This window comes from Acipenser ruthenus, chromosome 5, assembly GCF_902713425.1.
Source record: "Acipenser ruthenus chromosome 5, fAciRut3.2 maternal haplotype, whole genome shotgun sequence".
Lineage (NCBI taxonomy): Eukaryota > Metazoa > Chordata > Actinopteri > Acipenseriformes > Acipenseridae > Acipenser > Acipenser ruthenus.
The window spans coordinates 32,311,765-32,326,922 of NC_081193.1; the positions used below are offsets into that span (position 1 = coordinate 32,311,765).

The 15,158-nt window shown below is 36.5% G+C and overlaps 1 protein-coding gene across 1 annotated transcript in view; it reads right to left on the bottom strand.

Moving 5' to 3' along the window:
- Positions 1 to 15,158, bottom strand: part of LOC117402892 (mitogen-activated protein kinase kinase kinase 5-like) — a 70,456-nt gene that overhangs the window by 33,652 nt on the left and 21,646 nt on the right. Inside the window, exons 2-9 of the mRNA XM_034004495.3 lie at positions 13,452 to 13,591; positions 12,782 to 12,805; positions 9,756 to 9,949; positions 8,309 to 8,477; positions 6,486 to 6,592; positions 4,326 to 4,496; positions 3,029 to 3,141; positions 965 to 1,124 (exon numbers count right to left, since the gene is read on the bottom strand). Of these exons, the coding sequence (XP_033860386.2) occupies positions 965 to 1,124; positions 3,029 to 3,141; positions 4,326 to 4,496; positions 6,486 to 6,592; positions 8,309 to 8,477; positions 9,756 to 9,949; positions 12,782 to 12,805; positions 13,452 to 13,591 (1,078 nt within the window). The remainder of the gene's footprint in view (positions 1 to 964; positions 1,125 to 3,028; positions 3,142 to 4,325; positions 4,497 to 6,485; positions 6,593 to 8,308; positions 8,478 to 9,755; positions 9,950 to 12,781; positions 12,806 to 13,451; positions 13,592 to 15,158) is intronic.

The following is a 15,158-nucleotide window of genomic DNA, read 5'->3' on the forward strand; positions in this document are numbered from 1 at the left end:
TTTTTGTATACTATTTTCTATACTGGAAGCAATTAGAAAGTTCTCGAACCTTTGGAGCCATTTTTTCCATCTCGGCCCTACAGAACACAGGTCTGTGTCAATATCAAAGTTAGGGAAAGCCTGAAATCCTGTTGCTTGTATTGTATTTTAATTTTTTTTCAACTTACAATTTTCGGTGTTCTTTGTTGCCAATGTAGTGTTGTGTTACAATGAAGACACTGACATATAGTGGTAATATAAGTAACTGTTATATTTTAAAAACTCCTGCTCTCGCTCTGCATGTCCAACTGTCAACTCTACTTAAATAACATTCTTATCTAGTCACGTCATGTACTGTTTGTAAGACTATATACATATAACAGTCACTAGCTGGAATCCAGTCTTTACTAGACTGGAGTCACTGCATTACAGATTCTGGAGAAGATAAACTAGTGTTGAAAAGAGACATAGGCAGGAGGAATAAAAAAACAAAAGGTGCAGAGCACAATTATTGTACCAGGGAAACAATGATTCAAATGTCAACTTTACTTACCAAAGTGTATAAAACATGTTATATTTTTTGTTTTTCAAACTGCAAATTTATAGCTTCTATATAAGTATATTTTGCAGTGCCAGAAGGATACATTACATAAAATGTCATTTAAAGATTAAAATGTTATTGTTTATTTTTTGTAAGCGCTATAAGACATATCTTACTTTTGTGTGGTTGAAGACACCTCACCTACGGCCTCATGTGTAAGATAGGCCTATGTCTTACCGCACACACTCCCGTGGGTTATTGCTTACTTAACTAACTGACTTTTCTGATTTATTAATATTCACCCACACTATTTTCATTTGTGCAAGGAAAAGGACATAAGTAATGTTATAAAAAACTAGTGAGGAAGAAGTCCTTAAAACAGCCCTCTGATTTATTTTTTATTTTTTTTACATGTGAAAGAGTAAAAAATAATATGCATCTTACCATGTTGGCGCCTTGAGTTTGAAAAGTTTTTCGGAGGCATGAATAATGCTCAGATTGTCGTTGGCCAGGACACCGGCCCCCAAGAAGAATCCCACATCCCAGTAACTCTGAAGCTTCTCCAGGCTCCCCTTCTTACCAAGGAGGCTGCTGAGCTTCACACCTGCATCAGAAAAAGCTTCCTGTCACGCAAAGCGAATAATATCGAGCACCCGATTGCAAAAGAGTTAACTTACCACTGTTCGGCTGGCAGTAAAAAATAAGCACAGCACTCTGCATGAAACAGTATACCGGTACTTTATCTGGCAGATGCTTAAAGTCCCATTATACAAGACTATGAAGACAGAAATCATTCAAACAAACAAAATGATCCGTTCAATTAAGGGTATAGTTAAATAATTGAGAGCTCAGTTGGAATTAAAACCAGGCCTGAGTTTGAGAAGCCCTGGTCTATACACAGGTCTAAGCCTTACCCACATACACTTTAAGACCTGTTTATATACCTGCCTGCTTGATCACAGGCAGGTCTCCCTCATTCCATTAGAGCCAGGTGATTCTCATTATCCGCTCCAATTCCAACCCCAAGGTATTCTGGGGGATGTAGTCCTGCTACCCACGTCAAGGACTACATTTTTCCTCCCCCTCCCCCTACTGTCACAGCAGCTATACTATATTTGCCTCAAACTGCGTCACGATCCTGTAGAATACATTATATTATTGTGTGAGTTATGTGATCAGACCAAAATGTGTACATTAAGGTTTTTTTCAAACAGAGTTTGTTTGTATTGTAAACCAGCAGGGATATCAGTACCAACACAAAATACCTTGGCAGAGAAATAAGCACTGCATTACTAAAGATGTTTTCATCTTGTCAGTAAATGTTTTTGACACCTATGACAGAAATATAATTAGAGTTTTGGTTGTAAATCTACCCTCTCTCCCTGTGGGGGCGCTAAGCAGCGAAAGAGAAAGGCTTTGGACGGGCTGGCCTGACAGTTCTTTCCCCAGGCAGGGAAGTCGGTCAGTCTGGAAGAAGGCAAGACTCTGTTGCAGGAACGTATTGACCTGGAAGGGAAACGATGTAGCAGCTGCAGACAGTAGAGACAGCGGCACTTGTTTACCAAGGGGTCATGCGTGATAGCATAAAGAGGCCGGAGGATCGTAAATCTTTTTGGTTCAGAGAAGCATGGAACTGGAAGGACCGGGAGAGTTCCCACTTGAATTGTATTTGTGAAAAGTGTTTGTGAGAGTTTTGTTTGTTTTTGTTGCTGTTAGTAATTGTCTTTTGTTTGTAAATTCACTAGACGGCTAACACGTCTCTGGAGCTGTCGCCTTGGGCCAGCACTACCTGGAACAACACCACCACAATCACTGTTAAATTGTTATCACCCACCACCAACACTACTGCACGCACCCGGACTGATGACCGTGTATTGTATTGTGGGGCGGATAACGTGTACTATTATTTGGTCTGCAAACCTTTATTGTTTCCTTCTGTACTTTACTCATTGGTGTGTAATGCCGGAGGATTATTGTTTGGTCGCCATACCAGGACTTTTATAAATAAAAAGAAGCCCCTTTTCCAAACCAGATTACAGTTTCTTTGTGCGATTATTTCTGCACTGCATCACCTCTGCACCTGTTTCTAATCAGCACCACTTTGCCACACACCCCAGAATAAACTGTAGGAACACGAGCTGCCTGAAACTTGCTGCATGAAATGATGTCACACAGTGTGGGTGCTTCATATTAAACCTGCTCGGCTCTATATTTTACCCTTTGACTGTCAGTCACAGAACAGAGTTCTGTTCAAACTTTCCCCGACTTCTGCTCCGGTTTCCACTTCTGACATATAACTGATAACATGACATTACTTCATTTTTAATACAAAACCTGTGGGTGCAAAGCAACAGAGCTAGTCTTTAACCTTTCAAACAATTACAGTTCATTATATTCAACTTTGTTGCTACAGGTGTGTGCTTAAGTAACACAGAAAGTTTGGTAAACTTACAACAATCTTGTTAACACATATAAATAAATATAAGAAGTACAAGTGGTTGTAATTACCAACTTTTCGAAGTTCTAAAGACTTATCAAAGTGGTGCCCAGCTGCCAGGAGAAGGACTGCATAGTTGATCCCTGAATGTAGTGTTGGCTCAGACTCAAATCCCCTCTTGTACCTAGGAAAACAAACATACAGTCTTTCATTCAGCAGTACCCATTTTGGAAAGCCATTCATTCACCTCACAACAGCTAACTTCAATATAAGCTGCCTTCAGAAAGGATATGCAGTTTGCCTTCAGAAAGTGTTATGACTGTAACACTGTTTAAGCACAACATGAAGTTACATGAAAGAGGATCCAACATTTTGAAAGTCTGCAGTTCTGAGCCCAATTTTCAGAAATTAATGATTTTTTTTTCAGTTAAAAAAGTTATTCCTTTTTAATATTTGCCAATGTATTTAGCTGGTGCTTACAGATGACCCACTTACACACTTTTGTTTTGTGAAAATGTACTCAACAGATGGGAATAAATACATGAAATTACCATAACCTTAATAATACGAAACAGTAAATATCACCTTGACAACTGAAACGAGAAAAGAATGACTTAAAACACACTCAAATAATGTCCAAAGTTATTTTCTGCATTATTTGAAGAGAACATTAATTATTTTGTTGTTTGCCATTTACGGTTTATTACTCTCAAGCTGTGTGTTTTCGGTAGCTTGCAATCAAAATTAAGTTATCAATCTCAAGCACTGCAATACAATACCAAGTTATTTATTAACTGTGTGGATTGAGTACATCATTAAATAAATACATTCCCCAAATCACATGCCCTAAGCAAAGGGATATCTAAACACATTTAGAAAACCAATATTGTTTAAACAGTGCATAGTTTTACATCCTGTGATTGCAGGAGTTAGGTCTTTAAAAGAGTATTTTTTTCTTCGTCCGAAGAAAAAACATTTACTGAATTTTCTGAGGACCCTCTCTGCAGAACCTAGTCTGGCATATGGAACATATATTCATTAAAATGTTAACTATAAAACATCTATATTAACCATGGCATCCTGGTGGCACTGCCACAGCTGGTGTTGGTATTTGTAAACCATAGTTAGAGACAGCAGGCTGTGAAACGTACTTTAATGTGGTCAGTTTTATTTGAATTTGGACAAAAAAATGCAACGTGTTTTTAGTTTCTCCTACATGACAAGCTATGTATTGCTGTATTGCAGTACCCTCAAGCTGACAAAGATTAGCAATGTCCTTTAAAAAGTTGGCGTTTACTCATTGGGTGGTTACAAATCTCATTACAATGTAATATAATATATAAAACACAGAGATAAATCCACTCTTACCAAGAAGCACCATTGTCTCTGCTTTCCAGGTCAGTGAAGTGAGAATCCAAAAACATGTCCTTGTAGATCCTCCCAACCAAACAATACATGTCCGATGCAGCCTGCTGGTCAGATTGCACCAATGGTAACATTATAGCAAGGGCCTTCTCTCTGTCCCCAGGCAGATTTCTCCTGAAAAGAAAATGTGTAGAGATGTCTAGGCAAGTACATCCTGTATTTTACCCCACATACCCTGTATAGGTAGAAAACGTTACGATTGACCAATACAGTAAGAAGAAGAAAACTGCACAGTAGACTAAACACTACATGGAACTTTACTGAAGGAAATGTTAAAACAAAAAGACAGAAACATGACAAACCCAGACTTCTTCAACGTGGTTTTACAGTGCTTTACACGAACGGTCTGCTTTCAATGCAGTATCTTAACTAAGTCTGTAATTAATTAAAAATATTTACAAAATATGGTTTGAAATGACTTTACATTTCAGAAATGAGTAGCAGTTCCTGCTGTCCTACACAAAACACACTTGTCATACCTATCCCTAGCATTACATTTGAATTATGGAACTGCCATCCTTGTAGCGGCTTTTCAAAATCTCCAACTAACAAAACAAATAATATGATAAAAAAAAATGTTTTTGCCATTTTACGGAGTGTTAGAATTACATATTTGCACAGCTATAGCTTATTTTAAGTGTCAGAATTACATATTTGCACAGTAGCTGGTACACATTTTGAGGTTTATAAATCACCAAGCATTATTGATACAAATAATATATATTTTTTTTTCACCCTGAACTTCTACATTTAAAAAGGTATAATAAACTATTCTTGTTGCCCACATGTAATCCTGGAAATTGATTCAAAACTTACTTTAGTGCCATTTGAAAAAAAGAAAAGTGATAAGCAACTGCTTCAGACAGCTGGCAAGTTTCTCCTTGAAGTGCTGTAGCACTGAGTTTGCAATATGTTGCTCCCTGTGTACTGACTGCACACAAAGGCAATGGAAGCCAAGGTACTACTTCTCAAATCAGGAGGTAAATTGATATTTGATATGACTCTTTTCACATCTGCATTGGCAGTGGATGCATAGTCTTTGGAACTTACCATTACACAAGAGCCAGGTCAATACATGAGCCAGATTTCCACTGTATGCTTAAAGTTAGGCACATGGAAGATGTGTCAACTAAACTAAAACCAATCATGCTGGGCTGGTTGCCATGGTAGTTGCTCCAAACATCACTTACAGGAAACCAGCTAAAACACTTTGTCCTAACACATCCATCCACAGGTTTAAAACAGCTGTAAAGTTCTCTATTCTGCTTACTATTATTTAAACTGCCAAATATAATATCAGCCATAGTGCTGAATGGGAGTCATCCCCAAACCTGGATTTGTTACTTGAAAGGTAATTCATAACATGCTAGCTAGGTGCTGAAGCAGATAACAAAAGGACAGATAGAACACGATTGTACACTTAGAAATACAATATCTTTCATAGTATATCTAAAGTAGACAGTGGATTGATTATATTTTAGTATAGGGCTTTCCAACAGGTGGCTCTTGAGCCATATATGGCACTTTGAACTCCACAATATGTATAGTTTGAAGTTTAACGAGTCTGAAAGACTGCTTGGACACTCTATAGTCCTTAAGTACTGTAGAAGCAGGTACGGTCAAAATTCAGCTGGGTGTTAGTGTAGCTGCTACAATTTAGTTAGCCAAACCTTACTTATTTAGTTATTGAGTTTTTGTATGGCTCTATAAGAACTCCTTGGTAATCTGTATATCTGCAGGTCTTTTATCCAGTAAGGTTGTACAGCTCTGTACTAGTTCAGAATTCAGAGGCTGGAGTTGACACTTCTAGGAAAATCTTCTTGGATTTATTAAAATAATATTGTAGGAATGCTTTTGTGATTTAACAACAGGATTATGTAAGACATGCCTTAAAATAACTGAAATCTATGTGAGAGCAGTAAATAATGCCATTATCTGCACTTTTCATCTGAAGAAATTTAGACAGTAAATCTCCTTCTATTTTTAAGAGAACACATGGCACCTGCAGAATGGATACATATTGTTAACAAGCAGCTAATATGTTTTTTATACACCACAGACTTTAAAAACTGTTTTAACTTACTGAATAAAAACAGCTCTTACCGATTTAGTGCAAAACCATAATGAAACTTCATATGAGGATGGGATACAAGATCAAATGTTGGTAGTTTTTCCAAAGATTCAACCAGCTGCACAATGGAATCATAATCCTTAGACCAAAACACACATAAAAAAGAAGAAAATCAGGAATTAGACATTTTTCAGGAGACTAAGCAAACGTACTTAACAAAAATGGACAGTCAAACAGAAATGTGTTGAGGTCTGGTACAAAATGGTTTGATATATTGGGGTATATTCAATTGATCTAAATACTGCTGTAGTTCAATTAATAGATATAGGATCCTCCCTAGGAGTACATATTTTACAGACACAAACACACCAAAAATACACATTGGCACGGTTTGATTTTCATAACCCTGGTACACAAATGCAGCTACTTGCATTTGTTACAATGGGGTTTAATTACCATTAACACTGTGCAAATATACCCTTGGACAATGAAACATATTACAACCTTGGGTTTTTCAGTTGATAAAAGCATGTTCATAACCAGTTAAGAGGGCAATATACCTATTTCCTTCAGATGAGACGTAAAACCAAGGTCATTGTAAGTGACTCTGCAGCAGCAGTTGTTGATGCACAATTCACCCCCTAGTCTCTGTAAGTTGCTTTGGATAAAAGCGTCTCCTAAATTACTAATTAAAATAATAATAATGAGGATACAAAAAATGGAAGAAAAAAAAAGCTGTGGCTGTTGCCGCCATCCTTGCTTTAAAAAAGTCCTGTTTTTTTTTTTGCGCTGTAGTTTTATTTTAAAAAGCATCTTTACTCATTGGTCAATTAATGAAAAACACTCCAGAATTTAAATGGATATAAATCCTGTTTGTTATTTCAGCAACTCTGATGTGTATTGCTTGCTAATACTGCACTCATCAGATCCGGGGTGCAAATTAACCAAACAGTGACTCCATTTTTTCGCCACATAACTAAAATATTGCCTAAGGGTTTCAAAAATCACCTTTATTTAGCAACAATGGCCTTACGCAGGGTGGTCCAATCAGTCCTGGTGGGCCATTCCACTCCAGGTTTAACAGGTAAAATTAGATAATGAACTACTTTAGGGGTTAAATTAAACAATTTAGACCAGGGTTGGAATCAAGACAGGACAGAAAGGGCCAACTTTTGCCACCCTTGCCTCATGGTATATCATAAATCCCAATCTCAGCATCACTTTTGTATATTTCAGGCAAAAGCTATTCAAAGCCAACATATTTGTATGTTATACAGATGAAGGCTATACATACTACTTGGATAGTCTTATGTATCTTTTTTTATAAAGACCAATAGAACACATAACCAACAGATAAGGGGCAAGGACTAACTTTTAGGTCATAATAGTGAACTGTTTACTGTCTTAATGGCAATCTGTCCAGTTTAATTTATCTATGATATCTGACAATTTATTGTATTGCTTTGGTTAATTATTTAATATTAGATCATTATTTAGAGTGCCAACTGCTATAGTAACGTCTCTTAAAGCTAGCCAATAAAAGACAAGACAGATAGGACATTTACTTTAGCAGACAGGACACATCAACTTGCTATTGACAACAGTTTGATCCATTCTAGGCTTTAGTATGCACTTTTAGACACACCAAAGCTTAAACATGGTGGGCCCAATTACGCTCTCAGTAAACCTTCAAATGGCTAAAACGGCTGTGTAATACTAGTCTAATTCCTACCCCTGCAAAAGATAATTCAATGTTTATCAAATCAATGTTATTTACATAACAGGCACCCTTCAAATATTGTGCTTATTGGTTGTAAAGTTTGAAATTCAGATGAATACTAGCCTATACTAGTACCTGAATATCCCGGTAGGATAGAAGCAAGTTAATGACGATGTCTGCGGAGAGACACTCAACATTATCCAAACGCTCTCGTATCCTTGCCAGTTCGGCAGCCAGCTCCATGTCTGTGTACAGTTCCCTGGCTTTTCTGATGTCATTCAGAATAGTTTCTCGGAAATACTGGCTGCAGTGGAACACATTCTGATTAGAGCATGCAAGGTCAAATTGCTTTTTTAACACAGCTGCTGTTATCACCACATAAGGTTTAGATAACCTCTTGTTTGTAATATATTAATCAAAAACATTGATACAAGACAGACATGGATTGTAATGGGGCAAAGGTCATGACTTGAATACAACCAAATGTCTTTCTTTCCATTGTGAATAATGATTTACAAGTCCATTTCAATTTCATATGACACACATATCACAATGAATGGTACAGTTAAAGTAAGATCTTTGCAGTGTGGTAATAAACTCAATTCTACACATCAACTTTAATTGAACTCTAGCACTACCAGAATGTTCCAGTTTTATGGGATTACTTCCCCTTGTTTTTTTAATTACAAGAAATATGAGAAAATCAAATCGATATCTGTGGATAAAAGCTGGCACATTAAAACATGTTGTTGCAGATACTGTACTGTAGATAAGTAAACAGTAATCAACTGCCTGCGCATAGACCATTATTATATTTAACTACATATTCATTCACAATACAGTCCTTATAAACTCTTTTTTAGAAAGTGGAAAAACACATAACACATTTTGATGGGTGTCAGATTCTGGAGCAAACTTTATATGAGGCCATGAGTACTTTATACGAGGCCATGAGCACTTTTCTTGGGAGTAGCAGAACAGGATATTTTGCCCATGTTTTGTCCGATATAGACTGTACATTTCATTATCAATATTATTATTATTATTATTTATTTCTTAACAGACACCCTTATCCAGGGCAACTTACAATTGTTACAAGATATCACATTATTTTTTTTACATACAATTACCCATTTATACAGTTGGGTTTTTACTGGAGCAATCTAGGTAAAGTACCTTGCTCAAGGGTACAGCAGCAGTGTCCCCAACCGGGGATTGAATTCACAACCCTCCGGTGAAGAGCCCAGAGCCCTAACCACTACTCCACACCTTTCATTGTTTTTTTTAATCATTATCTTCACATGTTTTCAGTCAAGCTGCTCACTATAGCAGTTGTTTAACTGCTTGCCAGTTGTAGAAACAGTGTTTGTATAGGTCTCATGCATGTAGCACAGGCCATAGGTTGAGAAACACAGCTATGGAGTCACCTGACCCTTCTTGAAGAGCCTGTCTCGTCTCCATAGTGACCCCTACTTCTAAAAGTAAGGCAATGCTTGGCATGGACTCACCTCTAACCAGCACCAACTTATTATTGTATCTTTTTTTGTCTCAGCTTAGTATTACAGTAGCAAGCAACACTTACCAAGAACTGGCCTGTGAGACCTTCAGCAGTTTAGTAAAACGATCTACCAGAGGCATACAGATTGGCCCAAGCAGTATCTCAAAGCTTGGTTGCATTAATTCAGTCAGTCCCTTCATTAAACTGCTCTCGCAGCAGTAGACTTTATTGTGTGGTGTTACCATATATGGTATAAAGGTGTAATTTCCAGCACATGACTGTTGATAAAAAAAAGAGGTATTAAGATAATCAGATTAGGAAGTTAGTGACATACTACAACAGCAGAAAAAACAAAACAAAAAAAAACCTGTCAAATAATATTTAGTACACAATCCATTTGTAGAAAGATAGAATATAAATAAAATAAGTTACACTGATCTGATATTATTACAGGCATAAGTATGGTGACTAGCATGACAGCTTAATGCTCTGAAATGCTGAACATCAGTGAGAAGATTCACTACACTCAAATAGGTGCAAGACTTTCCCTAAATTCACTTCTTCAGGTTCTTCAAGTTGCATATACTATTGGATCACCTGATAACACAGTGACCCAAGTAAAGACAGAAAGTGCCTGTGGGTAAGAAGCAACTCAAGTCCAATCTTTTCCAGCACTACTTTTAGAAGTCCAGAAATGGTGATTCAAATGTACTGGTTCAACAGTAACTTTCCTTTGGAAAGCTGTATAAGGGTAAATAGCTGACTTATTATTTTCTATTTTAGTGCTATCTTCAAAGACTTACAGTATACAACATAGGGTCATTTATAAGATGTTTAACTACCCCGTCATTATGGAAGTACTGTAATTTTGAAAAGTTGTTGTAACCAAATCTCTGTTGACTAAACAAAGTCAAGCTAAGCATGCTGTGGAATTATACTGGAATGGGAAAACCTTACATTCAGCCTTGGTCCTAGTAATTATATATACAATGTGCCCTAAACTTGTGTAGGCTGACAAATAAAATCATGTTTGCCCATCTTTGGTTCTCTCATAGCCTGCAAGGATTTATTTTCACAGGAGAAAAGTTTATTAGAAAGTGTGATAGACTACAAAGAAAGCATCACTCAACAATCAGCAAATATCTCTTAAGCCAGTGTGATGCCTTACTTACAAAAAAAAAAAAAAAAAGAATGCATGACATCCCTTTAATAACACTGCATGATAAAACCATTTGACTGATTTCAATAAGACAGTTTCACTTCTTGGTAACTTTTTTGCATACATGACATTTAAAATGGAAGTTAATGATGGCCACGTTTCCTAGCATGAACATTTCAGTCAGCATTTCCTTATTTTCACTGTGTTAAAATATACCTAACGATCAGATGTCTGATTTTCAGGAATTAAGATCATCTGAAAAAAAGCTGAAGCTCAGACAAGGTCTGCACTGGCTTTACATTGATGAAACTTGTTCTAAAACTGAAGTGTAATGCTGTTTACTGCACTGCTTGTAACATTCAGAACCATCAATGTAACCAGCTTTCCAAAAATTGGATTATATTATGGAGTATAATATTGTTTTGGGTTGGCTTAAAGACCTCAATTTCCAGTTCATAAGGACATGTCTACAAACTACTGGAAATCAGATTTATATTACAATGTAGTGTACATTTCTACCAGCTGAGACAACAATGCATGAGAGAACAATAACAGCACTGTACTTATATGAAACTTTTCAGGACAGGTCCTACTAAAGCACCTCAAACAGAAGCACTGTGTGTTGATTGGTGTGTTTAGTTCATATGTTTGTAAATGCAGCATAGTTCTCCAGTCAGATGCATCATCGTGTGTCACACTCCTGGGACTTACAAATTAGAATATCATATTGATATCATTAGAACATTATTATAAACAACGAAGGACAGTCAGTCACTTCTCTTTTTCATATAATGCTCTATAGTATAAAATACGTTGAAAACTTATTTCTGTTATATTTTATCTAAGAGCCCTTAAAAAAGAAAGAACAAACTAAAAAAAGAAATAGGACTGCCAGAGCTTCAATTCTTTTTGGACCTCAATCTGCAGTCATATTAACCAGCCGATGTAGGCAGGAAATGTAATTGCATACTCCAGACTCACGGGCATGCAATAATTATGTGTATCTTTTCTTCAACAATATATATTTTTTACTAGGAAGACATATTATTTTAGTAGCAAACCAAGAAATCTGTGCAATATACCCAACAGTGAGTACATCTGAGCTAACTAGAACAAAAACCGAAAGTGAATGTAGCCCTTCATATGCATTATATATGCAAAGCATTTTAAAATGCAATACTGAAAACAGACGTTTAGAGGAACTCCAGTGTGCCCTCCTGCAAGCTACAACTATTCTGAACAAACAGGAGAGCTTTACATGGACAGCACACTGTAGCTGGCATGAAGGGTAGAAGGCCAAATAAAACAGGAAATATTCACATTAAAACACAAACTGCTAGACCAGTGTCGAATGTGCTATTCAACTGAGTAACTACAAAAGAAGAAAAAACCTGCAAGAACATGCTTGAAGACTGCAAAATTAAAGTTGTTAGAATAAGGTAACTATTTCGAAAAGTAAACATGGTCCTATATGGCCCTAGGGAACACGGTATGTAAAAAAGTCTGTTGACACAGCAGATCAATTATTATAACCACCATTATTATTATTATTATTATTATTATTATTATTATTATTATTATTATTATTATTATTGTTATGATGATGATGATGATGCAACAATACATGAATAAAGCCATATGCAAATAAGAGTGCTGATTTCTGACACACATTTTTTTTTTTTTAATCTCTGCCAAGCTAGTCTACAAATATTAGCATTTTCTTTCTTTCAGACTCATCAGATTAACAACTAGACAACATTTTTAGACCAGACATTGGCAGATGAGCTGAATAAATGCAGAATGGAATATTGTTGCATGGAGCACTGCCATAAGAAAAAAAAAAAAAAAAGATTTGATGTTTCTGGCCTGATTTCTCATGGGAAATCAGGCCAGAACAATGTAAAGCTGTTAGTCTCGGAAGAGGAAAAAGGAGCTTATTTATAATACTCACAGTGTTCTTCTGGAAAATGATGTCCTGTAAAAACAGAGAACTGCATTAGGAAATGAAGACAAACCTAGCTACCTATCAAATAAAGAATGATTTTAATTGTGACCGAAATATTACTTCCTGAACAAAGAAAAAAAATAAAAACCTCTTTCAACAGCGTTACTGTAGTCTGCTATAATAAACTGACATCAGAACCTACTAAATAAACAAGGGCCTCCAAAGCTTTAAGATTTCTTGAAATTAAAATCTTCTGGACAATCTGACCACATACAGTACCAGCACTGTAAAGAGAAACCACAGCTTGCCCTTCAGCCCATGCGAGTTTAAAAGAATTATAGCTAACAAAATAGTTCCACTACATTTCTCCACCATGCATCTGTTAATGTTATAGATCTCAAATGTGCAGTTCTGAAACAAGCACGTTATAGCAAACATGTATTCTCATTTCAAAACATTGTACCTTGTACTGCACTAGGTATAAAGAAAAAGCCATGACTTTAGACTGTCTTGTACTTCCTGGGTTATTTTACCCGATTCCCCTATCGACTGACATTCTTTCTTTTAGAAATGCACATTTGAGACCGACCTACTGTATGTAGCTAATGGAAGTGCAAAATGGCTAAGATTTACGGAATCATTTTCTGTATTGGTGTCACAGTATAAATGTAGGTACCTGTAAAGACTGAAGGGAATCTGAATTGGTGTCACAGTATAAAATAATGTTATTGGCCATGCTGAAGCTTTCCCTCACTCCAAGATGGTAGAAAAGGGAAGGCTGGCGGAATGCGTCAGTCATCTCCACAACAGCAATATCTGAAAAAAACACAAGCAAATCCTCCTGTCAGGTAGTTCTTTTTTGTCAACAAGTATTTATTTGGCAAATATGGTAACAAGAAGGTTGTTATCTCTGGTATTTTTAAATTGACACGCAAAGGTAGAATCTGGCAGAAATGTTAACAGTGTCCTGTCAGTGGAGTGCTGGTATGCAGGAAGAAGATGCTAACAGAGGTGTCGATATGATGTGTTTGGACACCATCCTTTTCACCTGCAGTCCATCTATATTTGACAGGAAACAGTATTCAGTACTGATATCACTAAAACAAGACTAACACATGTAAATGACAAACTGAACAGATTCTGTTAATAACTGCTGTTCCAACGCATACAGTAGAAACAACTGTCCATTAACTCCCGCTACTGCCAAGACTACTACAGCATCTGGAACAACTGTGTTGTACCTTCTATTATTTAACACATCTAACAAGCACACAGCAGTGTATTTATTAACTGGCACCGACACAACTGTGATGATATAATCAGAATGGAATTCAGGGTGGTAAAACCTTCCAAATACTTTTATGAACGAATTTGACAATACATTTGATTAATTAATAATACATCAGTTTTCCACATTGCAGAAAATAAAATAATAAAACTATACAACGTGCACAAGAAAAGCTTGTTTTGAAAAATAAAGATCAGGGGGCGTCCCTAATTGTCTAGCGTTGCACCCTGCTGCAGACCACACTTTTTATTACCATCAGGAAGCGGTTTTATGTCAAAGCGAATATGCAACACTTTATCAGAAATGTGAGAGAAGCCTCATAAATGTGTTTTGTCAAACAGGATGCACTGATCATGTACCAGGGTTAGGAAAACAACAAGACACCAATTGCTGGGAAGAAATTAATTGATTAATTAATTCTTAACAGTGACAGGGAGAGATTATTTTTTTTAAATCTCTTTTGAATAAGTAAATACAATTTGATATTTCTATTCTAGGCTTTAGTTGGTGAAAATAAAATGGTTTTTGGAAAAATAAAAACATACTTATAAGTTTGCCGATAACAACAACTTACAATGACAAAAACAAAACACTTTTGTGGTGTAGGCTTAAATCTTGTCAGGGCATTTTAAACAGAATGATACCAGAAATAAAACATTTAGGCCTACATATAAAAGGTTGAAAAGGAAACATTTGGATCTGTGACCAATGATGAACACAGACAGTTATTGCACATTTACAGTGAATTAAGCAATATTGAGGGACAGAATATCAAGATGTCCCTTCAGCCTATGCATGCTTGTGTCCTGATGGGTCATTCCATGCCAACTCAACCAGTGCCATTGCCCGTCCGTCTCAGATTTTCTTAGAAAAATTCACCTGGGGGTTCAGAAATGAGCCATTTTGTTTTTTAAAAATGTCCCTTTTGACCTGAGACCTTGGAAAGGTCAACCTAAGTGAGAAAGGGACCTTGACCAGAAAAATCACCCTGGGGGCAATTTAGATGCTACCATCATGTGTAGCACCTCGTTCTACTCGTGTTTGGATAGATTTTAATGAGATCTACAAGCATCAAGCAAAATATGTTGGTATCCG